We start from the raw sequence: 26623 nt of genomic DNA, 5'->3' as shown, positions 1-26623 counted from the left end.
GGCCGGGGGAGGTGTGCGGCGCGCGCGCCCAGCGGTGAGGCCAGCCGGGGGGGGGCGGCGCCGGGGCCGCGGCCGCGTCCGGGCCGCCACGGCTTTCGCTTTCGCCTTCCCCTCAGCCGGCCCTTTCTAGTTCCCTGCCGCCTTTCCCCGAAGTCACGTGGTGCGGCTGTTCCCGCCTCGGCGCTCCCCCTCCCGCCGCCGCCGCGCCTGCGCAGTACGCCCCGCCGGGGTCGGCGGGGTGCAGCCGGGAGCCGGCCCCCGCACGCCCCGTCGGGCTGGTCCCTGGGAGGGGTCGTCGGCGCGGCTCCCAGAGCCTTACCCGAGAGGTGAGGGGGGGGGCGGCACGGCGGTGCAGTAACAGCTCCTCAGGGGCTAAGGCCGCGGGGTGCGCGCGGAGTGTAAGGGAACCTGTGGCGTCCTCAGAGTAGCCCCCCCGCGGGCTAGCTTGCCGTCCTGGGCTGCCGTCTGGAGATGGCCCGCTGAGCTTTGCACGTCAGTGCCTTTCCTCCTGGGGCAGCGGGACTCATCTCCTCGCGGTCTCCACTCCTGACAAGGTCGCCCCCCTTCCCGTGGGGACACCGGGACCGCACCACCTCCCTCCGGGGCAGCAGCCCGGGCTTCCCTCGCACCCGGTACATCTGCTCACAAACCCTACTTCTTAAACGTCTGCTGGCTCCTTCTCAACGGCTGCACCTTCTCTCACACCTTTCCAGACTCCTAACACCGCCCTGCTCCGAACGCTGCTCGGGAGCGCCACAAGCCGACAGAAGCGGAGGCCGGTCCCCGGGGACGGCGCTCACCCGGTTTCTGCCTCGCCTGCCACTGCCAGCGTCGCCGCGCCGCCGGACGGCCTTTCCCTGACAGGTGCAACCTCCCTCTACGTTATACGTGCGGTGCTTCTGCCGGCAAACCCTGCGCAACTATCAGGGACAGCCGGCCGGCGGGCCCCGGCGCAGCTCGCCGGTGTGGCCGGCGGGCCCGGAGGCCGGGGAGGGGGGGAGCGCCGCGCCGGGAACACCCCGCCTCCCCCACGGGGAAGGGAAAGGGCCGTGGGCGGGGCAGCCCGGCGCCGCCGCGCTCCCATTGGCCGAGGCCGCGGGGGCCGGGCTCTGATTGGCCCTGCCACCAGCCGCCGGTCCGCGGCTCTGCGGGTATTTGTCGGCGCGAGCGAGGGTCGCGGCGCGGAGTGGAAGCGCAGCCTCTTCCCACGAGTAAGTGCGGGTGCCGCGCGCGCGGGTGGGGGGCTGGCTAACGGTCGCCAACGGCTGCGGGGAGAGCGGGCCGGGGCTGGCAGGTCTACCCGCCCTCCCGGGGAGGGACACGCCACACGGGCCGGCCGAGCCGCGGTGGCGGGGGGAAGGCGTGCTAGGTCGCAGGCGGCAGGGACGGCTGTCCCTCGCCCTTTGCTCCCGAACTGCCGCGCGCGGTTGGGCGGCGATCGCTCGGGAAGTCGGGAATGACACGAAGAACGGAATTGCTAGGAGGCGGCGGGGTTTGAACGTAGTTAGAGCGCAGCCAGGAAGGTGCCCGAGCTAAGCGGCGGAAGGCAACCCCGAGCACGGGTGTTACCGAAGCGCGCAGACCCGCACAGCTGCAGATAAGGCCCCTTTTCTCCAGAGGTGCACACGGACTGCGATCCTATTGCCCATACCCAAGGGAAGGCAGAACAGCAAAACGGCCTTTCTGGCCTACACCACCTCGCTTGTCAGTTTGTCAATGGCCAGCTGAGCCCTGTGTCCCACTACTGGTCTCTCTAATGCCTTCTCTACAAAAAGGTGCCGACTTACCACTTTTTCAGTGTTTCTCATCTTGCGTCCCCAAGGGGTGCATTTGCTGCAATATCGTATTGCACTGTAACCGGCTCTTCGGCTGGTTCTCCGCCACCACGCCCAGGTCCTCTCCCAGTCTAGTCGCTTTAAGACACAGAGAGATTGGAGTACATCTTCATTTAAGCACTAGGGAAAACGACGGACTCACTTCATGCATTGAGACAAATTCTTCCAGCTTTCCTCACCAATGTCATCTCTAACTGTTTGCCTTGATGCCACTACAGCATACTCAAGTGCTGTGTTACCTGTAGTCCAAATCCCATGCACATCAAAATCCTCAAAGCCCTCACTTCAAACATAATAGCAGTTTTAACTCTCATTTGCTTCTCATGCATAGCGTATGCCACTCAGCAGCTGAGGGAACTGACATACAAACACTAATGAATTTGGCAGGAAACCATGTATAAGATAGTCCTCCACCCCAGTGCTGCCCTGTTCCTTGCGTAGGAACTGTCACCCTTTTTTAAAAGTTGCAGATGCAATTGGACTTGTGTCTCACCACCCCTGTTCTCAGCCTGGACTGTTCCTTGGACATATCTTTACATGCCACTTCCACTACAGGACGCTAACCTGCAGCCCAGTGAGGAGATAGTAACTGGTCTGCAGCCAGAGGCCATACATCAGAACACACAACCACTCTGTTATAGAACTGTTATTGTACAGCATGACTTCTCTCAGTCATATTAGTTCATTTTAAGTAACCTGTGTCTGAAAATTTGATCATGAGAACTAAAGCATATAGTAGAAAAAAACAGTTCTCCAATACTTCTCCATTTAAACTGACTTGAGATCTAGTCCATTTTCAGAGCATAAAGTGACGACGCACATAACACCTGAAAACGGGCCCCTAAAGGTTTCTTTGATTTTCCACTCACACTTTTTCCACCTTGTGGCAATGGGGAATACATCTGCACCAACAAAAGGTGAAACTCCACATAACAGGGTCTTGATCCTGCAGAGTACAGGTATCAAACACATAGGTCCTCATTCCCATATCCCTACTAAGCAATAGAGCAGTAACACTACCTGTACCCTAAATGCTGTGAAAAGGGCTTCAAAGGAAAAAAAAAACAACAAACACATTTCATAGGGAAGGGTGATACAGCTTTGAGTTATTTTTCATGCAATAGCACACTCTCTTAATTTGCAATTATTTTTTTTTTATTAAAACAAGCACAGAAGAAGTTGTGTTTAGTTTTAATCATTAGCTTTCTACAATTGTTACAGATGAAAATAAAATGGTTTTGTTTGCTGGAAACACTTTTCCTTCCTACTCCTCCAATTTTGCCGATTTGCAGTTTAGTCCAAATACTACTTAAACATTTACACTGATTTTTGTTTTGCCCTCCTCAGGATGACTCAGTGGTACCAGCTACAGCAACTTGATTCCAAGTTTTTGGAGCAAGTTCACCAGCTATACGATGACAGCTTTCCTATGGAAATCAGGCAGTACCTGGCACAGTGGCTGGAGAATCAGGATTGGTAAGCATAGAAACTGGCCTTCAGGTTGTGTGATAAGCAGTGTTCTCGTACATGCTGTTATGGGCAGCAGAAAAACACTGGGGAAGCAAGCTGCTAGGTGAACCTTTGCTGGTAGGACACTTAAGTAGCTGTGTGGGTGCTATAGCCTGTGTCCCTGCCCCTCTTCAGGGCTTTCTAGAGGGGCCTGACACCTAGAGTAACAAGTGTACTATCTCATATTTCCCTTGGTTGGTCTCTAACAAAAGCAGCTGTTTTAAGATCGATCAGACCTTGGCAGCTCAGTCTCTCGCTGTTTGCAGACTTTGAGCTTTTGCCAAGATTTCTGTGCAGTGTCTTCTTTTAGAAGAGTGGTACAACATGCACATGCATCAGGTTCACTTTTAGCTTCTTGATGTGCACGGAATGAGTAAATGAAGTTGCACAGAACATGGCAAGAATAATACAGAGAAACGCGACATTTCTATATCAAGGAAAGTAAAGTCAAAGTTGAGAGAATGAAACTGGCTTATGTTTGAAGGTAATTATTACTGATTGCATCTGCTACAACTGGAGTTTGGGATTAAAAATAAGGTACTCCTGTATGTATTTCTTGAATGCTCTATTGAAAGTGTTTTTAATACAAGCATGCCTTAATTATTCTAGGGAACATGCAGCCAACAATGTATCTTTTGCTACGGTGTTATTCCATGACCTGCTGTCACAGCTGGATGACCAATTTAGTAGATTCTTGATAGAAAACAACTTTTTACTGCAACACAACATAAGGAAGAGCAAACGTAATCTTCAGGTATGGCTGGGGTATATGCCTATACATTTGCCTGAATTGCTTCAATAGTGCAGTTGGATGCCTCTAAGCAAACTACCCTACCGTGAGAGATTTTCACAGAGAATGTGTGAGAATCCTAATTTAAAAGTCAGAATTCAAATGTGGCTCCATTTTTGTTTTAATTGGCTAGAAAGTTACAGTTTCATTACCAGTACAGATACATTTTCTGAGAACTCTAGAAAAAAAGAAAGTTGTAGTTTGTGAGGTGTTTACTATATGTATTTGGAGCACTTACTCGAACGTAGTTTCACTTACCCCACCACTTCCCCAGCTGGTTTCGTCAGTGTCCTAATAAGCTTCTGATGCAGAAGAAACACGGGGGAAGGACTTCTTCCCATATAACTGCAGAACTACATTTAATAGCAAAGGACTTGTCATTAGACAGCACTTCTGTGCATCATATTCTACTGACAAAGAAAAGGGCCAAAGCAATTGGTAGTGAGTGACAATGCAGAACATACCCTTAGTGGACTTAATTACTTTCGTTAGTCAGACCTTGCTTCCTCCCTGTAGGGCTCTATGCCAGAGGATCCTCCATAGAGTCACCTTCTCCACAGTCTATTTCCCACACACCTAGCTTCTCCTCAGCACAAGTCAGTGACTAGGGGACCGTTTTCTGAAGAGAGGAGAACATGACCAGGCTGTACTTATCTGATAATAACTATAGATCAGCAAGAAAAGGTCAGTCAAAAAGGCTGGTACAGCTCAGCAACCCCCTGGGGCAGCACCATCCTGGGCGGAGAAGGGCAGTACTCAATCCAGAGCATGTTTCAACTTTGTATGCATGTAGAACAGTAAGGTTGAATTTGTATCCAGCCTTAACTATGCATTTATAAATCACAGCTAACATATCTCCTTTAGATCACTGTGGAAGAGCTGTACCTGTCAAACTAGAACAAGCGCCCTTTAAATCCAGCAGCTATACTTCAAAGGTGTGGAAGGGTGGCTCGAGAGAGAGGATGAGCTCTCTCTAGGACTGCAGGGTAGTATCTCACTTCTCCCAGTAATGCCTCTGACCCTTTCCTGTTATTTTGTGCTAAGTCCCATCTCTTTGTACACTAATGAACTTAAACAGAAACTCATTCTTGGAGATGGTTGTAGCTGTCACACTCCCTGTAGTCTTGGAGCGTGCTATGAGCAGTATGTGCCCTGAAGGAAACACACAGTCACCCGCTAATCTTTTTGCCAATCGGTTTACTGAAGGACAAGAAATTATGGGCATGAACTTTAACAATAGACTGTCTCTAATGCCAGGATAACTTCCAAGAAGACCCAATACACATGGCAATGATCATCTACAACTGTCTGAAAGAAGAGAGGAAAATACTGAACAGTGCCCAGTTGTCAAATCAGGTAACAGTCTTGGAATGTTTACTGCAGTTGTATCTACTCTTTCCTATTATTTGGGACAGGGGGAGTGGAAGAAGACTGGAAGAGGAAACAGACTGTCCTCTCTCTGCAGCAATATGTTTCTTAAAGACAGAAGAGTGAACACTGTATATGTACCAGCTGGACAGTGTGGCTTGTTTGTGCTGTATGAAGCATTTGGAGGGGAGATGGCCAGGATGTAATTTTTATGCCTTGAGTGATGTAAAAGCTATGCATTTTTTTAATGCTTCTGTACTATAGCCTGATGTGCTCATCAGATTTTATTACAGTTTAATAATTAGTGCTTGTCTTATTTCTCCAGCAAGATTTTAGCTTTTTTCTTTTGCATTTTACTCCTTAATTTACTCTGTATTAAGCAACTGAGCCTTGGTGCTTCTCTGGACTGTCTTTCTGGGAAAATGATGCATTGTTCTCCTTCCCAGTAATCTCCAAGTATTTCTTTCTATTTTTGTTTTTTAAAAGAAGCCCATTTCTTTCCTCTGAACCATAGGTAAAGCCATATTCTTCTCCTTCCTCATCTATTCTCTGATTTTTCATCTTCTTGCTTTTTCCTTTGCAAGGAGAACTGTTTTGCAATAAAAAAAAATCTGCAGTTGGGAAAGGCATGCAAACTATATAGCTAGATGTAATCTACTTATGTAGTAGTAAAGTGATGACTAACCGAGCATGTTAAGTTCCGATACTTACATACTTCCCTTTAGGGCAAGTTTTTGAATACGTAGTGTTAGAGTGAGAGCAGCACTCGGGCACAGGCTTTCAACAAGGGTCCTAATGCAGCTGTGTCCAGAACAGCTCCTCTAAAAATGTGACTCTGACAAAGCCCTTGCAGCTGCAGCACAGCTGTTCAGTTTCTATTCTGGCAGCATGCAATATATTTGGGTCATCAAAAAGAGAAATAAGTCCTCCTACACTTACTGTTGGCAGTAGGTACAACACCATGCCCTACGTCTGCTTTCTGGTAAGTGTTCTCATTTCTCAAAGCTGAGAAGATAAAATGCAGAGCAGGCACAATTAAAAGCATCATAAAAACCAAAGGAGAATCCTGAATGTTAGAGTATGCTTAGATTGCTGTAATAGTCTGACTTAAATCTATGATGGGGGACCTTTGGCAGTTTACCAAAAGAAATACTTTAGATGGCCTTAGTGTAAGTTGAAGTGTTAATCAGAGCAATAATGCATACCTGACTGTCCCACATTGGAGGAACAGCAAGTTTTTAACACCAATAGTACTGTTAATGTGTGGAACAGAAAATCCTGTCTTTCAGATTACTGCAGTTCTCCCTGAGTGATGTCATGCAATAAACTGAGGTATTGAGAGGTATTGAGATCAGCTTTCAAAGAAACTATACAGAGATATAAAATGTGCTCAAATCCCTTGTAGGAAAGAAACTGCATACCAGGTTACCCCATTTGCCTATACGCAAACCTATCTTGTTCTGGCTCTTAGCCTGTTTCCCCCCATATCTTGTATAGATGAATCTAATACTTGATGTCATCCAGCCTAAAGGGTTGTTGTTTTCTTGAGATTTATTTAGAAGATACATGAAGATAAGCAAACAAAATAATGGATTTGTGCAGAGAGAAAATGGAATATGTTTATAGCTTGTATTGCTATGATGAAAAAATGCAGCATTACCACATAACAGGCATTTTTAATTCTCCTTTGTTTCTTGCAAATTCACCTGACCTCGATTTTAAATTATAAAACCTTAGTATGATTTATCAGAACAAGCCATACTTCATCATGTTGTTTGTCAACAAAAGCCACTAACTTACGTTAATGAAAAAAGTATTTGCTGTCATGCGTCACTCTGGTTTGACTTCTGTTGTTGTTCTACTTGCTTCCCTCAGATGGAAGTGGGGAGCATACAGAACACTGTGATTGGGATGCTGGACAAACAGAAGGAGCTTGATGCAAAAGTTAAGGCTGTAAAAAACAGTGTTATAGTAAGTATAGTATAACTATTTAAAGTAGTGTTTGTTGCTTCACATATGTTGAAAAGCTTTCAGTACATAAACTTCCTAAAATGACAAAAAATAATGGAATGGCTTGGTTTTCAAGTCTATAATGAGTGATTGTCTGAAAATAGAAAGTAGTTATTTATCAGTAGCACCATAATACACATTGGGATTTGACTGGTTTAGCAAGATCAAATTTCTTGTGCCTAAATCTCAGCAACATTTTACCTATCTGAAATACTAGCAACTGAAAAAACCCTCTTAAGAAATCATATACTGACCAATTTGTTGTTAACTAAAAGATAGATTTTCATTTAGTATATAGATGGTTATTGTCTTAACAAATACTGTCATGACAGAAAGCTTTTCTCCAAGCAATATCCAAGAATTTGAAATCTTGTTTAAAATTCTGTGTGCTGTTCCAAGTTTTTCTACTGTAGCCTAGGTTCTTGTAAACTCTTAAACTCTCCTAAACTTATATGGCTAGACAGTAAGGGCTTTTTGGTATTTTATAATTAACAGATTTTAGTTAGCTGAGAAGAGGGAGGGAGAGTGAATAGAAGGTGATTAAGTTTAGGGATATTTCCTGTTAGGGAGTTCCAGGAAAAGGCATTGCTACAAAACTGGACTTCGTCTCTGTAAAGGGCTGGTACCAGGCAGTTCCTAATCAGAAGTAGTCTTGCATTACATGAAAGTATTGAATAATTGTGGCCACCTTCATTTGTGCCTTATAGGATGTGGAGCAAGACATCAAGACATTAGAGGATATGCAAGATGAATATGACTTTAAATGTAAAACCTTGCAGAATAGAGGTGAGTATCAAGGACATACCCTGTTGCGTATGGTTTGTAAGAGTAAACTCTGCTGTCTTATGTCAGGAAACTAAACCTAATGATATGCAGCCAAACTTACTGGTAATGTCCCTCCTTCATTAATTCTGCTTTATGCTAAAACCTGAATTGCTGAAAAATGCATTCTCTGCATCTGTCTGTTCTGACAAGAGCCTCTTTATTAACGCAGCATTCCTTTGTCCTTTATGTCCCTTTGCTACTAGAAATAGCAAACCCTATAGACTTTGACTTGTTCAACCATACACCTAAATAGTTAAGTTTAGGCTTCTCTGCCATCTTGTATTTCACAAATGCCTTCCTGCTTCAAGTTTTGTAGGCTTTTGTGTACTGAGGGAAGCACATGCAGCTCTAAGTCCACACTGGTTTCATTATATAGATCCGTCTCTCTTTTTCACTACTTTGTTCTAGAAAAAGCTTCAGTTTCCAACACAAATTGACAGTTGACTGTCCCTCAGAAGAGGGACACGTTCAGAAGATACTAAGGGGAGCATTGAGCCACAGTCTTGCTCTTTGTACTTAGGGGCAGGTAGCACTTCCGTGAGGCAGATGGGAACCTCTAACTTAAGGTCAGTAGGCAGCAGAGGTAGTAGCTAGGGTGACTATGTAGGATCTGTCAGCCTGGGCTACCCTCAGGAGGCTGTAAACATCCTCCCTTGAAATAACAGTTAACATCTGTTGCCAGGTTGAGTAATATGAACGATTCATGTCTGAAGTCAGCATGAGAACAAATAGCTCAGTGTGTATCTTTACACAATGTAATCACTATTTTAAATCAAGTTCTTGCTCTGAAAAGCAAGCAAATTTACATCTCAATTACTGGGATAGTGGCTTTTCCTTGCATTAGTGCTTTAAGTATAGACTGTGTCCCTTCAGAAGGGGGAAAGGAAGAATAAAAAAAAATATCTAGGAGACAGTAAATATTTCCTCTCTTAAGCTTTAAAAATATACTTCACTTGACATTAGCCAGGGAGGTCACCTCCTCCCCGCAGTGTTTCCGCCACCCATACTTCAGCACTCCTTCAGCCTCACCTTCACAATTGGGACTTATTTTACAGAGCTTGAGTCCAATGGTGTGTCGCAGGAGGAATTCAAGAAAGAACAGATGAATCTCAAGAAGATGTTTTTATCACTTGACCTCAAGAGAAAGGTAGCGCTCAAGTTTTCTTTCAGAAGGCAACAGCACTTCATTTTGAACATATGTTCATTTTCATTGGATTGACATAACAAATTATGCAAAAGAAAACTTTTCTACTACTTTCAGTTGAACTAAGATTTCATTCTTTCCATCCTGACTGAAAGTCTAGGATCTCTGTAAGCAATTTCATTTCTCTTCTAGCAACCTTTATGAAACTGTCAGGTAAAGCTAAAAGAACAATGAAAGGAAAAAGATGTCATATCTTGAGGAAAACACTGATGTAAAAAACTGTGGCTATATTAGAGTTAAATGTGCTCACTCTCATTGCAGTGCTCAAATCTACAGCAAGCACTGGGTGATCCCAGATATACACTTGGGACTTGGATGCAAGACACTAGCTCTTCAGAATTCAGCAATACTGAATATGCTTTGTTTCTCCACTTAATCTAGCAAATACCACAGCTAAAAAGAAGAAAGTGTTTTTAGAAAACATCATGTGTTGACAGAAACTATTACTTCGAGGTTCTTGCAGAGTTTTGCAAGACAGATAGCATGAGCTAAAATAGTACTTATTTTCCTGTATGAAGTATTTTTAATAAACAGGGTAATTTAATATTCTCCATAGGAAGTGGTGAACAAGATAGTACAGCTGCTGAACACCACAGAGCACACACAGAGTGCTCTTATTAATGAGGAGCTGGTGGAGTGGAAACACAGGCAACAGACTGCATGCATTGGTGGCCCACCCAACGCCTGTCTTGACCAGCTACAGAACTGGTAAGTCTCTAGTCAAGGACTGCACTGGACAGGAACTTGAACTGTGTTATGAAGGAACACCAGATCTGTGAAATAGACTGATTATTTACATTACACATTTTCATTCTGTCACAGCGTAACTACATTTCATTGATTTTATTAGCTCACCACATTTGCAATGAGCAGGAAGTGTTCTTTGTGCACTGCCTAGTCCAAAGGCACAGTCACCTGACTGGTGTCTCAGCATTATTACAATACAAAAACATGCTAAAAGTAATAAGATTGTATAATTGTAGGTTCACCATTGTTGCTGAAAGTCTACAGCAAGTTCGTCAGCAGCTCAAAAAGCTTGAGGAACTGGAACAGAAGTTTACCTATGACCCTGATCCCATCACAAAAAATAAACAAGTTCTGCAGGACCGAACATACAGTCTTTTCAAACAACTCATCCAGAGGTAACAGTCAAGAGGGGTCTTTTTGTGTTTGCATGAATAAATGGATGGAGAGCACCTTCCCTTCTGTTCCCTCAATATTTCCTGCATGCTAACTTTGCATTTTCTGAGGTTTTCCTAAGTTTGTCACAAACATTAAACTAAATGATCATTTTTGAGATTTAGCCTATCTAGGGTTTCCACAGGTTTAGGCCCATGGAAAGGGTTTGTGATCAGTCATTATTTAAGTTCGGAGAAGCTACGCTACAGCGTGCATTGATTACAAAATCAAACTGCTAGTTTGTTAGTCCATTTCTTGCTTTAAGCTTCAGCCCTGCAAAGTTCAAGTAAATGGAGGCAAGAAACCATCTGCATGAAGCTATGCCCAAGATAAATACACACTAGATTCTCCAACCCTTTGTCTCTGGACACATCCTCCTTGTCTCCAGCATAGGGAGGCCAGCCCTACCTCTGTATATTCTCTATGATGCAAGTTACTGTAGCTGGTAGTTGCCCCACGTAAGATCAGAGTCCCATTCTGTAGACATACAGTAGACAAAAATTAATGCTGCAGAAGACTTGAATCTAGCAGACAAGAGCTGGGGCTTAGATACAGTAGGTAACATCCTGTTACAGAGGGCTAGAACACAGGTTTCCAGAGTCCCATTCAAATGCTTTGACCACTAATCTCCAATTGCAAGACACAGGTGCTGCTTTTCAATGAAGCAAAGGCAATGAGGAAGAGCTGTAGAAGTTCAGCTGCTGTTTAGTTATCTTGCCTGTGAGTATAGTGGAAGGAAAAGTCTCCATGCTGCCTAGGACTTGGTAACAGTAGAAATACTTCAGGATTTATGTCTATACAGCACAGTGCTACACAAAAAGTGCCCGAGACAGCAACAGTTTGGCGTGTATCAGAACAGGTTAGCCTCAGGATTTTGCTTCGTGGGGTTAGCTAGCCCTCGTCAAATCCCCAGCTAGCTTATCTAGCCCTTGGGCACACATTGTTATGTAGCACTGTCTCACAGCACTGTAACCATAAGAATTTAGCAAGCACTGCAAATGGCAAATGAAGCAACACTCCTCACTTCGATTATGCTAGTTACATCACAGTGTTTACATGCTGTTTGATTTCAGGGAACTTTGAGGTAGCGCTCTCCCTCCTCAAGCCATCAGTGTATTTAGGAAAAGCCAACCCTTATGAAATCACTTTATACTTGGAATGTTTCTAGCCCCATTGATACAAATGAAAGAAACCAGTGCACAGACCTCTGTGTAGACTGAAACTGAATGAATGAAGTCTATAGTACTACTGGTAAATTGCCGTTCTTTTAAAGTTCACTTTTAATGTAATTTCTTATTCCTTAAAGACAACGTTGATAAATAAAAGTGCCTTTGATCTGTTCTTTCCATAGCTCCTTTGTGGTAGAGAGGCAGCCTTGCATGCCAACACATCCTCAGAGGCCATTAGTCCTGAAGACAGGAGTACAGTTTACTGTAAAGCTGAGGTATGTTTTCCCCTTCCCCCTTCTTGTTTTGTGGTAAGCCTTTCATGTCATTGACTTCCTACAGCTGAGAGGATTGCACATCTTACACTGTAGCCCAAGTGCTGAGGTCAGGAGGAGGAAAGTGCCATGTGACAGGGGGATATCGTTTAGCAAAGTTTAACTTGCATTCAGCTTTTACCCTTTACCAGAAATGGGGGGGTATTGAGTGCATAAGAAACACAGCCAAACAGCAGAAGACACATGCAGTCCACTTTGTCATGCAAAAGAACAACTCATTTGCCCATCTAGGTTCCTCTCTAAATGCTATCTTGTATGGAGCAAGCTTGGAACCTGTATGTGGCCCTGAGTGGTGCAGCTTAAATATACCTGTGATAAGCAATGCAATAGAAGAGAACCTGTCTTTTGCAATTTCAGTTATTAAAACAAAATTTCTCTTTCCAGATTGCTGGTGAAATTGCAGGAGTTGAACTACAACTTGAAAGTGAAAGTTTTATTTGATAAGTACGTTGCATTTTTCTCATCCCTGTGTACGTTAATGGTAAGCAGTCCCCATGTTCAGAAATCCAAAAGGCAGTCATAGTGTTGAGTTGGCCAGGAGCAGGCTGGTTCTCCATGGCAGCAGGTATATCCTCCCTTTTTCTTACCCATGCCCTTGCTCTAAATCTCTCTCTGCTGTTAGAGACATGTCGCAAAGTGCAGACAGCCTCAGCTTCTTGCTACCAGCTCCACTCAGGTGCACTGAGGAGAGCTCACTACTGCTAAATCAGTCTATGCACAGAGCAGCACTTGGACAGCACGTGCACTGCAAAACCACTTCTCTGTCGTGGGTGTTTCACTTGGCCTAGCACTGGATGAAAGCGTAGCATCAAACTCCACTGTTTCCAGTCACATAATTCAGCCTTGTCTTTAAAATATCTTACTTTTTGGGTAGCCTCTAGTGAGGAATCCGGCTATCCTAAAGCTGTCTTTGAATTAGGGGTATAAACAGTCTACCTTTAACCTGTGACATGTTCTCAATTACTGAAAAACTTAAAGCAATCTAAACAGTCTACTACCAATCTTTTGTAAGCAAGTTCAGCTTTTTACAAGCACTACAGTTCAGATGAATTTAGCACTTTAAGGGCAGGGGAAGAAATGTAACAGGCCCTCCAAAATAATGACAATGGCTGTGCTTTTAAGAAAGCAGGTGGGTTTTTGTCTTCCTATTCAAGCCTTTAGGGGGCATTCTGTTCACTTGAAACAGCTCTGGGGTCCAGAAACTTGCATGGAATGGGGAAAAGGAAAAGAAATTCTTAGGTGGATGCGTGAGCTGAGGCTTTGAGAAGTGCACCAGATATAATGCAACTCAGTAAAATCGTGAGTGGTAGGAAAACTGATTCAAGTGATGCAGCAATTTATTCAACAAGTTGGATGGTTTGAAAGCAGATTTAGAATGACAGTACTGTGTAGGGTTTTTTCTCAGAGCAAGAGTTAAAACCTATGTAGTAAAAGAAAGGACTTTCTTTGATTATAAAGCCCCCATAGCAAAATTTAAGGCTCAGTAAGAGACAGCCTGTGTAGCACAATATGTATTTTGACTGCTTGAACCAATGGCCTCCTCTTTTACACAAAATATTTCACAGAAGCATTTTGCCAGTTCTCAGTCACCTGTCAGCTACTAAAACAAACATGGACATTTTCTCTGTGGCAGAATCTTGAAAAGATTTGTCTTTTCTTTTTGTTGACAGAGATGTAAGTGAGAAGAACTCCGTCAAAGGGTATGTGACATCACAGTTTGGTATGTTAATATTGGGTTCTTTCAGTGAATTTGAGACTTAATTCTTTTCTCTCTCTCTTTGTGAAGGTTCAGGAAATTTAATATTTTGGGAACAAACACAAAAGTAATGAACATGGAAGAATCTACTAATGGAAGTCTAGCAGCAGAATTCAGGCACTTGGTAGGGTTTTGGGTTTTTTTTTTCTTTTATTGAAACATCCATTTAATTGTGTGGGTAAAGGGTGTGGTAGGAAGGAAACAAATTGCTTTTGTTATTGAAGTCATTGTTCACCCTTGTGTAAGAGGAACTATGATCATCTCTCCTTCTTTGTTCTTCCCTTTTTGAAGTATTTGGCCTGTTTCAATTGAAATGCTATTGCTTTTGTCACTGAAACGGCCAGAAATGCAGATAAGAGTATTTGCTGCCATACAGCTTATGTTGCAATGAGTTCTTTGGAGGAAGGAGAAAAAGAAAACCTAGAAATGCTGTTTTGGGCCTTTCAGAGGAAGGCCCATAGGTAGGAAAGCTTGGGGTAGTTTAAGAACTTTGAGTCTGGAAGATGAAAGTTGTCTAGGAGTGGGCAGCTACAAGAAATTCAGTGCTTTTAGCAGACTACACAACACTTTTGATCTGAAGATTGTGAGATAAATCAGATTGGTTCCATCATTACTAACAGGAAAGGAAAAATGCAAGTCCTGAACCAGTGAACATGGAAGTCTCCCTTCCTCATCCAGAACAGACACTGTCTGGAGTTTATTGTCCAATTCAGAGAGGTACTTTGATAAACGAGTATTTCATCTGATCCTTCCTGATTTCACACTGCTTCTGTTCTTATAAGGCCTCTTTACATAAAGGCATTACATTATAGCAGTGCAATATCTATTTTCACAGATGAATAGTTTATAAAAGAGCAGTAGTTACCTACAGTTTAATCCTTTGGCTTCCACAGCTTAGAACTAAATAGAATCAGACACTAATGCAGCAAGCTTGCATACAGTTGAGCAACTAGGGCATGCAAACATTTCCATCCTCTACCACTTTCATTTGTGGCTGAGGTAAATGAGTGATGGGTTTTGGTTTTTTTTGTTGTTCGTTTGCAGCAACTGAAAGAACAGAAAAATGCAGGAAGCAGAACAAATGAGGTAAGCAGCACTAACCTTGTTTGTAAAGCTTTTACATAATACTAAAAAGGCATTCAGGCTTTTAAGATAATGCTCTGCTCAGCCCCCTGAAGAAATACACAGGATGACAGATCAATAGGAAAGGACTTAAGCGTTTCTAGGAAGTGATCTGTGTAGGAGGTGTCTAGAAGTGAGAACTACTACCACAATGGTGTCCCTTTGGACTCTCCCTCATTGGTATCTAGCTTTAACAGGACTGTCTGGCAAAGACAGATTTTTCTTTGGCTTCTAGGTAGAAGCCAAAAAAAACCCAACAAACCCCTGCCATTCTAACAGGCAGTTTTAGGAAGTTAGCATTATCACTTGACTTTGGCTTGTGTCGTGGTTTAACCCCAGCCAGCAACTAAGCACCATGCAGCCACTCACTCCCGCCCTCCCCCCACCCAGTGAGATGGGGGAGAAAATCAGGAAAAGAAATAAAACTCATGGGTTGAGATAAGAATGGTTTAACAGAACAGAAAAGAAGAAACTAATAATGATAACACTAACAAAATGACAACAGTAATAATAAAAGGATTGGAATAAACAAATTATGCACAATGCAATTGCTCACCACCCAGTTAGTCCCCAAGCGGCAATGCTCCTGCCCCCCACTCCTCCCCGTTCCTATACTACATGTGACGTCAGATGGTATGGAATACCCCTTTGGCCAGTTTGGGTCAGCTGCCCTGGCTGTGTCCCTTCCCAACTTCTTGTGCCCATCCAGCCTTCTTGCTGGCTGGGCATGAGAAGCTGAAAAATCCTTGACTTTAGACTAAACATTACTTAGCAACAACTGAAAACATCAGTGTGTTATCAACATTCTTCTCATACCCAACTCAAACATAGCAGTATACCAGCTACTAGGAAGACAATAAACTCTATCCCAGCTGAAACCAGGACAACTTGTAAAGTGTTTCTGAAGTCTACAGCAAGTAATCTTGGGCAGAAAAGGTTTTTCCCCATGATAAATCCCCTTACCTTCCCCCCAAGCAATTTTCAGTCCCTGAAAGATTTTGTTTGTTTTTTTAAAGGGTCCCCTCATTGTAACTGAAGAGCTTCACTCTCTGAGTTTTGAGACGCAGCTGTGCCAGCCTGGCTTGGTAATAGACCTAGAGGTATGTGTTAGGTGAATCAGATGGACTTAAATTCCTGTATGTCACTCATGCTGACAATCTAAACTATCTTTTTATTTCCTAAGTACTGGGATATCAAGCACTTTCAGTTATTTCAAAATATATGAATGACACTTCACAACATCTCTGTATAGACACATGCAGTGAGAATGCTGTCAAATTTCTGGGTAAATAAGAGTAGATACGCTTTGCAAAGTGTCTGATAACCAGCCCTGTGTTTTAAGCTCTCTAGATACCGCTTTCCATTTATTTCAGAAGCAATATGCTATGAACTCTACCGTTAATATCAGTGCTATAACTGACACTAAATGAAAGTCTTTATCAGACAAAAATCACCTCAGTCTTTCTAGTACTTCATCATGCTGACATTTTCTGCCCTACATACAAACTTTGAGTGAAAAAGTTAAGACCATGCAAGCAGGGAATTACAATGGGAATTGGTTTGTGGGTAATCTAGAGGAGGACTGCAGCAGCAGTACAGGATAGTCTGACATGTTTCCTTTTGGGTCACTTTCAGACCACCTCCCTTCCCATTGTTGTGATCTCAAACGTGAGCCAGCTTCCAAGTGGATGGGCTTCTATCTTATGGTTCAACATGCTGTCTACTGATCCCAAGGTATTTGAAAAAAAAAAAATTGTATCAGAAATACTATGTGTAATTTTTAAGCATTGTCTGTATACAAGTGGCTGCTGCATTTTTTTCCATGCAGATGACTCTTAATGGCCTTCAAGTGTAGAGAGAGGCACAGTGACTTACTTCCCTATCCTAAACAGAGCAATGTTTGAAACCCATATAAGGATCGTATATGTTGTATTCAGTATATGCAGTACACAGCAAGAGGCCAAATAAACATTCAAGAATTCAAATACAGTGCACTTGAGTAATCTAGGAATTCTACCCACTGGGAGAAGACATGTCCAAAGCAGAGTCCCAGAGATTACTTTTCCTGGTTAAAAGCGCCTGTCAGAATAGCAGCCTGCTTTTGCAGAGTTGTGTCAAGCTAACATCCATTCTTAAATCTGCATTTTGTTTTGGCAATACACTTTCGTAAATTCAAATGGCATTCCGAAATTAATGTTTATTAACCATAGATTGTATTTTTCCCTTCCATTCCAGAACTTGTCCTTCTTTCTGAATCCACCTTATGCAAAGTGGTCTAAACTTTCTGAAGTTCTGAGTTGGCAGTTTTCTTCTGTAACAAAGAGAGGACTTAATGCAGATCAGCTGAACATGTTGGGAGAGAAGCTACTTGGTATGGTCTGCTTCCATCACAGATAGCCTGTTTGAATTTAAGCTAATTCTACATCTTTTCTGCATTCTATTTTAAGTTTTCATTTCCTCTCACACCTTTTCCCCTCATACAATATCGCTTTATAGCAATGGAAGTGTTCTTCAGTTTTCAGTATGGTAGAGTTTGTAAATGAAGGTCAGGTCATGAAAAAAATCTGCAGTTCTAACTTAAGAGTTCTATGCATTAGCGCAGTGCAGATTGGGGCTAGTTCTGCCTTTTAAAAAGAGCTACAGAAGTAATGCACATGCTTAGTCAATCTTTGAGATGGCTGTTTCTAGGCATTTTTTTGGTTTTGTTTTTAACTCCATCTCCATTTATTTTAACTTCATGCATGCCCCCAACTACAGTGGGGGTTTACTCTATCTGCATAAACACAGTTGCAATACCAAAGTGCAAACACTATGAAACTATTGAAGGATATCAAATTGAACATCTCCCAGATGAGAGTCCTTAGTAAAAGCCTAATCAACCATGAGTTTTGTTTCCAAACTCCTTGTCAGTTTGCCTGATAGGCAGGACACTTGACACTGCTACTGAGTTTGCATAGTAGACCCTAGATAAAAATACTGTTGATTCAGTGTATTCCACTCACCTTAAGTTTCAGGAAGCATTTAAATTTAAAGGGATTTGACATTAGTGGGTCTAGGTGGTAAGTACAGCATTCCAGTCTAATTCCCTTCCTCTAATTTCCCCAAGACATAAGATCTGACAAAAAGCTTACTGATTTAATAGATTACTTTTCAGAGTTCTGCAAGGAGAGTAATTTTTTTAGTTTAATTAACCATCATGAAAACAAAGTGACCACTGACATATTTCTATGGTCAGCTTGCATTTGAGAGCTTCAGAGATTTTTGTCAAGCTCTGGTAACAGTAGGGATGCTATTTAAATCTTATCTCTACAGCTAAAAGTCTTTCACTACCAGAAAAAATCCAGGTAGTTGAACATTATATATTCAGGATTCCTTAGTGCAAGGGGGCACAGAATCTAACAGGGTGCCAGGATACAACTCACCTGCTGCTTTTGTGATGTGAAAGTTGACAGAATCTTGGTCTCTAACACTAGCAGCATCAGAAACAAGCTCCCTAATCCAATTTAGGTTTAGGGATATGAGAGGGAAAAGCAGCATATTTCTGACTTTATTGAAATCCATAGCATGATCTGTAACAGTAAGAATTTGGCTCTGAATACAGTCAGGGTCTGCAAAGCTCTAGCTGCTGTAGTCACAGCATAGGATTTTCTTTGTGGCTTGGATGTGGTTGTGAAACACTGTTGACATAAGAAGGCAGTGGGAAATGATTGCAACAGGAATGAGATGAGTCTGTGGTTGGGGTAGACCTAGAAGTCAGAGAGTTTCTGGGGCAAAAGCCTACAAGCCACCAGAATCAAGACAGGAAAGTGCTTAATCTGAGAAGGATATTGTAGGGTCTGCTGAGCTCCTACTGAAAAGCTTATGGGTTGCAGTTTTCTTGTTTTGCTGGAGAAGAGATGTGCAAGATTTCAGCCTCCTTCCTGGAAGCTTTTTGGAACTGGCAAGTGTTAGGAGTAGCATAACATAGAAAGTGTCAGAATGAATTGGTGCCCATTACGCAAGGTCTGTTTAAATACATTTGGTCATTCTGATGCAGTGAACTTCTCCAGAGGGAAACTTTGCAAGCTCTCCCTGCACTAGCTGTGAAAATACAGTAGCCTTCCATTTCTTTTCTTTCTTAGTCCAACAGCTCAGAGGTGTAAATAAACACTCAGAACTTAGTGCTATAAGTACCTTCCTTTCAGCCTTACTAAGTAACATATGGAACATAACTGAATTCAATTTATTCTGCTCAGGGCCAACAAGCGGAGGATCTCATGATGGCCTTATTCCTTGGACAAGATTCTGCAAGGTATGAACACAGTTTAAAAATTGAGATGGAAGAGGGAGTTTTGTCTTGGTTTGTTGTGGGGTTTGTTTGTTGGGGTTTTGTTGTTGTTGGGGTTTGGGTTTTTTTCAGGGTGCTTTTTTTTTTTTTCCAGAAGCGTACCCTAGTTATTCTAGAGCTTACATGGTTGTGGGAGGTTTTGGTGGTAAGGTTAAAGTAGCAGCAGCAGGAGGAAAACCAGCTTGTGATAGCAAGGAGTAGGTGATTTTGAGATTGCTTTTGAGCCATGTAAACTATATAGGAAAATGCATGTTTCAAACACAGTATCTTCATTATTATTAATGCAGTTGCTTTTAATAGAATAGTTCTCGATTTTTAACTATTACAGAAAGTGTCAAAAAAAACCAGCAAGGTGAACAATTCTTCTCTGTCATAGTGAAGGACATTTCCCAGACCAGGGGCAACTAGATTAGGGTAAGGATTAGCACAGGGCAGCCAAGAGGGTCAGCATGATGGCAGAAAGCTGCATAATGAGATTTCATAACCATGGCTGCAGCAAGACAGGAAGACTCTTCACATTTTCTTTGGCTTTAGACCCTGAACTGGTATAGATAAGCAGGAGATGACAGCAGGCAGTAGCAGACTCCAAGGGGAAGAGCAAAGCTCTGGTGACCTACAAGCACTCAAGTTCATTAGTGTGGTTGTCTCACAAGGAATTGAAATCTGAGTCAGCACAGAAAGTGTCTCTAAGCTATTCTGCTAGCCAGCCTGGCAGAAAGCCCCATGGAATGGTTTGGATGTCCAAGAGCTCCGATAAGGAAAGTGCCCAGGCAAGAACCAGAGCCCTTTCTATGCTCTTAGACCAGTGTCATTGCATGAGAGGCGATGGATCATGTTTGTAGGTACTGTAGGCTCAGGCAGGCATTTCTCTCACACTGCCTCTTGCCTTAAGATTCAGTACCTGCTTCATTCCCAATAGTTTCTGTCCTTCTGGAGTAGAGAAGCAGAAAAGGAAAAAAAAAAATCGTAAGAGAATACAGGGAGGGTGGGAAAGAAGAAAGAGGGGAGAAAAATGCGAGAACAAGTAGATGCTGAAAGGATTGAGAGCTCGCTTTCTCTCTGCTTAACAAAACTGACATTATCCCTGTTCTCCCCCTCCTACCCTCCACCTTTCCATATTCTGAATTTCAGGAAAATATAAACGATAAAAATTTCCCCTTTTGGCTGTGGATTGAGGGAATCCTGGAGCTTATTAAGAAACACCTCCTGTGTCTCTGGAATGATGGGTAAGACATGAGTGAAGTTAACAAAGATGTGGTCATTGCCTCTGACCTCTCATTTAGACTAGCAGTTGCATCCTCAGGTTGTGAGGTTGGTTGTGCAGATAACTTTGGATCCAATAAAGTGGAACTTGCAACCAGAAAAGTCCAAGGCAAATGAATTCTAGTAGTGAGGAAGCCTCTAATGAGGCAACTGCTTAAAGCAAAAACGTCAGATGACCAAGCTGTCCCATTTAAGTCACAGAGCAGGGCTTTGAATGTTAAGGTTTTTTTTTTTGCCTCTGCTCCTGCTGCAGGTAGGTTCTTTCCACACCCCAGAACAGAGCCTCTTTTGTGTTTGAGAGGGAAGACTGAAGTACAACAAAGCATAAGTCATAAAGTCATCATCCGTCTTAAAAAAACAAAAAAACCCCCAAAACCCCCCCACAAACCAAAGGAAAAAAAAACTACAATCAAAAACCAAAGACGTACCCACAAGCCAACATTATCGTGAGCCTCCTGTAGGTGGCAGCAGCCAGACTCTGAACTTCCGTATCTTCAATATGAGTCCAGAAAGTAGTCTTTACTGATTTTAATAGAGTATATTAAGCAGTAAGACTGTGCCAGGTGGAAGACGAGTTCTATTTGCCCTTTAATACTGGTTTAGTAAACTTTCGACTCTCGTATTGCCAATTTTAGAAGTAATTGCTGCCAGAAACAAGTTTAGCCAAGGTCACAATCCTGCATTTTAGGTTTAGCCACATTATGAAACCCTGTCAGTAGCACACTTACAGTGGAGCATCCTAGTATCCCACAAGTCTGCAGTATCTACATCAGGATTGCTCTGTCTTGCTACATTCAGCAGCAGGCTTCAAATTATTACTCCCTAGCTCCAGATGAGTTCTGTCAAAGCCCTTTATAGTACAAGCCTTGTTTCACTGCCTAAAACCTACATATTTCTTAGCTATGTGGACACCAGTGCAGTGGGAACTTTTCCCACCATTATTGAAGCAGAATTGCAGTTCTGTCCTATTTGGTGTTCTGCCTCAGTATGGCTGTGTGCCTACAGGATTGGGTTTGTGGCTTTGATAGTATACAGTCTTGAATAGCATTACTTATTGCTCTGTTATGAGAGCAATCCCCTGTTTAGGGTTTAATAGAAGGAAGAGGTGCAAGTTAAATCCTGAATGTCATCAAAACCAGAAATTCAGTACTATTAGTTTTTCCTCTCTGTTGGCTTTATTGGGTAGTCACAGATCTTTGTTTCTTAGAAAGGCAAAAAGGGAAACTGAAGGGAAAACTCTTGCCAACTGTAAAGGTACTTGAGTGGGAAAGAGACAAATATATAGGATTCATTAGGATAGAGACACCCCTTGTATACAAAAGATTAAGTATTACAGCCTCAAGAACACTTGCCTTTCTTCATACTTGAGGGCTGGGAAGGCAAAAGACTTTCATTATACACAGGATATTTACCACCCAACACATTTGTTACCTAAAGCATGCCATTTCAAACAAACAAACAAACCCCAAAAAACCCCAACAAAACACGACCATAAAACAGGACAGCTTACATCATCTGAAATTCTAAGCAAAATCATGATTATTTAGTAGTTTTTGTGCAAAAAGCACTTTCCTTAGCTTAATGTGCAGGACAGTAGTACTCCTTAAAACTTCATTATTGATGGAGTATTTTGAGGAATAAGAAGCAGTGCAAAGGAATTCTGACCTTTTTAAAAAAGCAGTTGGGGTTTGACCAGGGTTATGCCCTAGTGCTAGCTTGTACAACTCCCTCCCCAGTACCTGTTCAGACCAATCCATTTCTTATAATTACCACGTTGGCCTCCTTGCCTGCCTACACAGTGACATTTGCTAAGCATAGTGAATTTGGGGCGTTGAAGTCCCACAAGCTTAACAGCTCATCTAGAAAATGTGCACAAGAAATAAAACAAACCCCACACCTGTATGAATGCAGTCTGGTAGCTAGCAAACTGTTTCATCAGCCAAAGAGGAGAAATAACTGTTCCTTAATATACTTTTGAAGTTAAAACTGCTAGCTGGGATCTGACCATATTACACACATAGAACTTCTGCTTCCACAGCCCAGCTTTAACAACAAAGGACAATATCTTTTATTCCGAGCTCAGAAGAATGTTTGTATAAGCCACTGGGCCAAAGGAAGAGTGCTGAGGGAAGCTGTAGCGATTCATGGCTTCCACAGGGCAGCTTCAGCCTGTCAGTCCTACTGCTAGCTCTCCAGCTGTTCACAGGACAAAGCATTCTGTAAGGCTTTTACAAGTACTTCAGCTCTTTTAAGTGACAAAACTTTTTTAGTTTTCCTAGCTAGCCCAGCACAGCTTAGATTTTACATCGAAGAAGTAAACTCAACTTTTTCTTTTCAACATTACAGCTGCATCATGGGTTTCATCAGTAAAGAGAAAGAACGTGCTTTATTGAAGGACCAGAGCCCAGGAACATTTTTACTAAGATTCAGTGAAAGCAGCAGAGAGGGAGCAATCACATTTACTTGGGTAGAAGGATCTCAAAACGGTAAGTCAGTAACAGAGAACATCTTTGTCCTCAAAATACAAGCTTACATCAGAGCAAGAAGTCTTTATGCTCTTCTCTTTTACACCAAGAACCAGTACAATACACCACTCTACCAGTCCCCACCCTTACAAGCAACAGGCCACAAGCAATAGCTGGCAGATACCTTACTAGGTGTAGTTCATAAGCCACATGGTGGCTTCTTCAAGGTTTCAGATAGGACTAGAAACACTTCCCAGGTACTGCTTCTAGCCCAGAGGTTTGTTGAGGACAAACTGCCTAGGCTATCTCCCCTGTCCCCTTAGGTTCTCTCTTAGCAAGACACCCTTAGTACATACACACCTGCATCTCCCTCCAAACCCACAGCATCAGAGACTTCTTTCCCAGCAAAAGTTCACTACAGCCACATTCAGCCCTCTCAATATTATCGTTCTCTCCCACTACTTCACCTTGTGTACGAGGCTCCTTTCTCAAACAGCTTTCTGTAACACGTGGTCTGACACATTTGTTCCTTCCTTCCCACATTCTCCCTAGGTAAACCACATATTCACTTACTTCATTCTCCAAGCATTTCTCCTTCTTCCCATTTCTAGAAGAAGGACTGATGAAGAGCTTGTTTCTTCAGTTAGCTAGACTACTCCACCATCCTCTTTCAAGGAAGCCTAAAGACTTAAAAGCTGAGAAGAAGGGGGGGGGGGGGGGGGAAGAGAAGAGGAAAACAAAACCAAACCAAACCAAACAAACCCAAAACACCCACCTCCCCTATACCCAACCAGCGTTCTTCCCTTATCATACAACTTAAATCAACCCCACCTGCCAGGATGGTGCAGCTGTTGACACTTCACTTGAATGAGCCCAGGTCCTACAACAGTTGGAAGAGAAACTGCTGAATGTACTTGAATGATTTCTTTCCTTTTGCTGCCTTCATACCCGAGACATCCAAAAATTAAGCAAAGAAGGGTGATAGTATTTAGAGCATTCAAGGAGGCTTTATTTCTTTATGACTCATAAGAGCTCCAAGTGGTGTATTAGGATCAAACTTTCTAATAGGCAGTAGAGTTTGAATGACATCATTTGGAAGGAGGTTGAAAAGGTAGCACCAAATTAGTTAATGAAATATTGCAGTTAATTTCCACGACAGGTCACCCCAGTCATTCTGAATACAAAATACACCAAGAGCCATCACTATGTGCTATCCCCCTATATGCCTTCCTACCCCACAAAACAATTGGGCTCCCGTTGACAATCATTAAATATTTACCTGCAGCACAGTAGGTGTCATCCAGGTAAGCCTTTTGCTCACGTGACTTCTGAATTTGTGGAAGTGGCTGAAGCTTTTCTGGACAGTTTCAGAATAAACTTTGAAACCACTTTTAAGAGTCCCTGCTTCTCTCATCTGCAGAGCCCCAGTTCCATTCGGTGGAACCGTACACCAAGAAGGAGCTCTCTGCTGTTACTTTCCCTGATATCATTCGCAACTACAAAGTGATGGCAGCTGAAAACATTCCAGAAAATCCACTGAGATTTCTGTACCCAGATATACCCAAAGACAATGCCTTTGGCAAATACTACTCCAGGCCTAAGGAGGGTGAGTGCTATAAATAGCTCATACAGTGTGTGGTGTTTGTTCTTGAGGTACTTGGGTGCTGTATAATTTCTGTGGCATAGAAGGAAAGGGTAGCAGTTGGACTGAATATCTTGGCAGCCTATCCAGTGCTTGAGTGCTGCTCAGCTGAAAGGTGAGAACAGGCACCTAAGCTTTAGCAGGTTAAGAAAAGGTCTGGTTTTAAAGAGGCACATCATGAAATCTAGTTAGGTCAAAAACTGAAAACATAATTGTCGCTTGCCCTCTAATTCAGCTTTCATGGGAGCCCGTGAGGTATTTCAGAGATGTAGGTTCCCGCTAACAGCTGGAACCATGACTCATATTTGACTGTTAACACAGGACTAATGTGTAAAAGCTTGGCTGTGTGGGCCTGGCAGGATGTGTTGATACAGTTACATCAAACTTTAGGGGAGGTTTTGTTCCCCATTTTCTATAGGGGAAAAACAAAAAAGAAAATAAAAGCAAAAAAGAAAATCTGACCATAGTGCTGTAAAATTCATGAGAGAGAGACTTGCATATTATCTGGGTCACAGGCTTTACTTTTGGTACAATAAAGATGGCAATGTGAAGTGAGCTTGCTAAAAAAAAAAACCAAGCTTTTTTTTTTCTTCTTGAAGCACCAGAGCCTATGGATTTGGATGGTCCCAAGGGAAACGGCTACATCAAGACTGAGTTAATCTCTGTATCTGAAGTGTAAGTTTCTACGGAAATGCTGGATTTCTTGGAACTGATCCTAACTTTTTAGCTGTAGTTCATGTCTCTTCACAGTATTTAAGGTGTAGGTACTCCATCAAATCTTTCCTCTCTTTCTCTTTAAGGATGCGATAACACCACATTCATGCAGTACTGTGTTTGAAACATCATTTTTAGGTAAAAACCCTAGAAACTTGCAGGAAGTTGTACTGGTAAATAATTGCTTGAAAAGCAAGTTCTTAAAGACTTGTTGGACTTGTTTGATTAGAATGTAGATCACTGAGTAGTCCCAGTTTTCATTTAAAGCCATGCTGCCTTTGCAAAGCATGGTGTATTGCTCACAGGCTAGGTCTTCTTCACAAGAGACCTCATTAGCAGCCCTTCTGGACTCAAGAGCCAGACATGGTAGCCCAGCTGTGCCTCAATTCTTTAGTGAAGGTTTGTCCCTGCTTTTCTCCTTCTATTAGCCACCCTTCCAGGCTCCAGTCTCCAGAAAATCTACTCCCCATGTCTCCTGAAGAATTTGATGAGGTTTCTCGGATGGTGGGCCCAGCAGAGATTGACACTGTGGTATGTATCATAAAACAGCCTTTTGCAAGAGGATTGAGCTGGAACTTAATTTTTTCCTTTTTTTTTCCCCTTCAAACATACATCCGACACTTAACACAAGCTAACACTTCAGAATGCATCTCTTCAAATGCGTAGGAAAAGCTGGGAATCCAGAGTTAGCCTGGGATTGCTCTCAGCTGTTCTTTCCATTTGTTTGTGGGGATAGGGGTGAAGAAGAGGAGAGCAAAGTTTCCAGTGTGTATGTTGCAGAGGGAGGGAAGACAGGAAGGGAGGAAGGAATAACGCTGTAGTCCTTCCTGTGGGGTCTGGCTGGGGAGGGAAGCTAGAGCAGGTATGCAGCTTGGAAGTGTTCCCCTATCAAGGCTGGCAAGGTGCTGCTGGTTAACAGAGCAGTGTTGTCCTTTGCCGTTGTACTTCAGAAAAAAATTCCAAATTAAAGCATGGCTTCCCTGCCACCCCCTTTGATCCCAAGATGTGAATCTGGTGCTATTTGGGGGAGGACCTGGTTGTGCTCTGTGGTTAGCAAAGACTAGAGTATTACGGCTTTACTTGGCTTGTTTAATTGACATTTATTTTTCTTGT

The 26623-nt window shown here is 42.8% G+C and overlaps 1 protein-coding gene across 3 annotated transcripts in view; it reads left to right on the top strand.

Moving 5' to 3' along the window:
- The first annotated feature begins 229 nt into the window (after window positions 1–229).
- STAT1 (signal transducer and activator of transcription 1, 91kDa) overlaps window positions 230–26623 on the top strand; it is a 28251-nt gene continuing 1857 nt past the window's right edge. Inside the window, exons 1-24 of one of the 3 annotated variants that reach the window (XM_010563936.1) lie at window positions 230–326; window positions 714–864; window positions 3183–3311; window positions 3954–4098; window positions 5392–5490; window positions 7378–7473; window positions 8220–8298; window positions 9393–9484; window positions 10098–10249; window positions 10525–10683; window positions 12072–12164; window positions 12606–12665; window positions 13892–13921; window positions 14008–14101; window positions 15022–15063; window positions 16116–16199; window positions 16735–16833; window positions 17335–17470; window positions 19335–19390; window positions 20558–20652; window positions 23036–23175; window positions 24575–24760; window positions 25396–25471; window positions 25939–26041. In XM_010563936.1, coding sequence (XP_010562238.1) covers window positions 3184–3311; window positions 3954–4098; window positions 5392–5490; window positions 7378–7473; window positions 8220–8298; window positions 9393–9484; window positions 10098–10249; window positions 10525–10683; window positions 12072–12164; window positions 12606–12665; window positions 13892–13921; window positions 14008–14101; window positions 15022–15063; window positions 16116–16199; window positions 16735–16833; window positions 17335–17470; window positions 19335–19390; window positions 20558–20652; window positions 23036–23175; window positions 24575–24760; window positions 25396–25471; window positions 25939–26041 — 2244 coding nt within the window. In that variant the 5' untranslated portion in view covers window positions 230–326; window positions 714–864; window position 3183. Of the gene's footprint in view, window positions 327–713; window positions 865–1135; window positions 1212–3182; window positions 3312–3953; window positions 4099–5391; window positions 5491–7377; window positions 7474–8219; window positions 8299–9392; window positions 9485–10097; window positions 10250–10524; window positions 10684–12071; window positions 12165–12605; window positions 12666–13891; window positions 13922–14007; window positions 14102–15021; window positions 15064–16115; window positions 16200–16734; window positions 16834–17334; window positions 17471–19334; window positions 19391–20557; window positions 20653–23035; window positions 23176–24574; window positions 24761–25395; window positions 25472–25938; window positions 26621–26623 lie in introns of those variants that run through there. The other 2 variants (XM_010563921.1, XM_010563929.1) reach the window with 2 other exon arrangements.

This window comes from Haliaeetus leucocephalus, unplaced genomic scaffold, assembly GCF_000737465.1.
Source record: "Haliaeetus leucocephalus isolate CR32 unplaced genomic scaffold, Haliaeetus_leucocephalus-4.0 Scaffold1, whole genome shotgun sequence".
Classification (NCBI taxonomy): domain Eukaryota; kingdom Metazoa; phylum Chordata; class Aves; order Accipitriformes; family Accipitridae; genus Haliaeetus; species Haliaeetus leucocephalus.
Note: the sequence above shows the minus strand (reverse complement) of the source record. Positions and strands in the feature narration are given on the sequence as shown.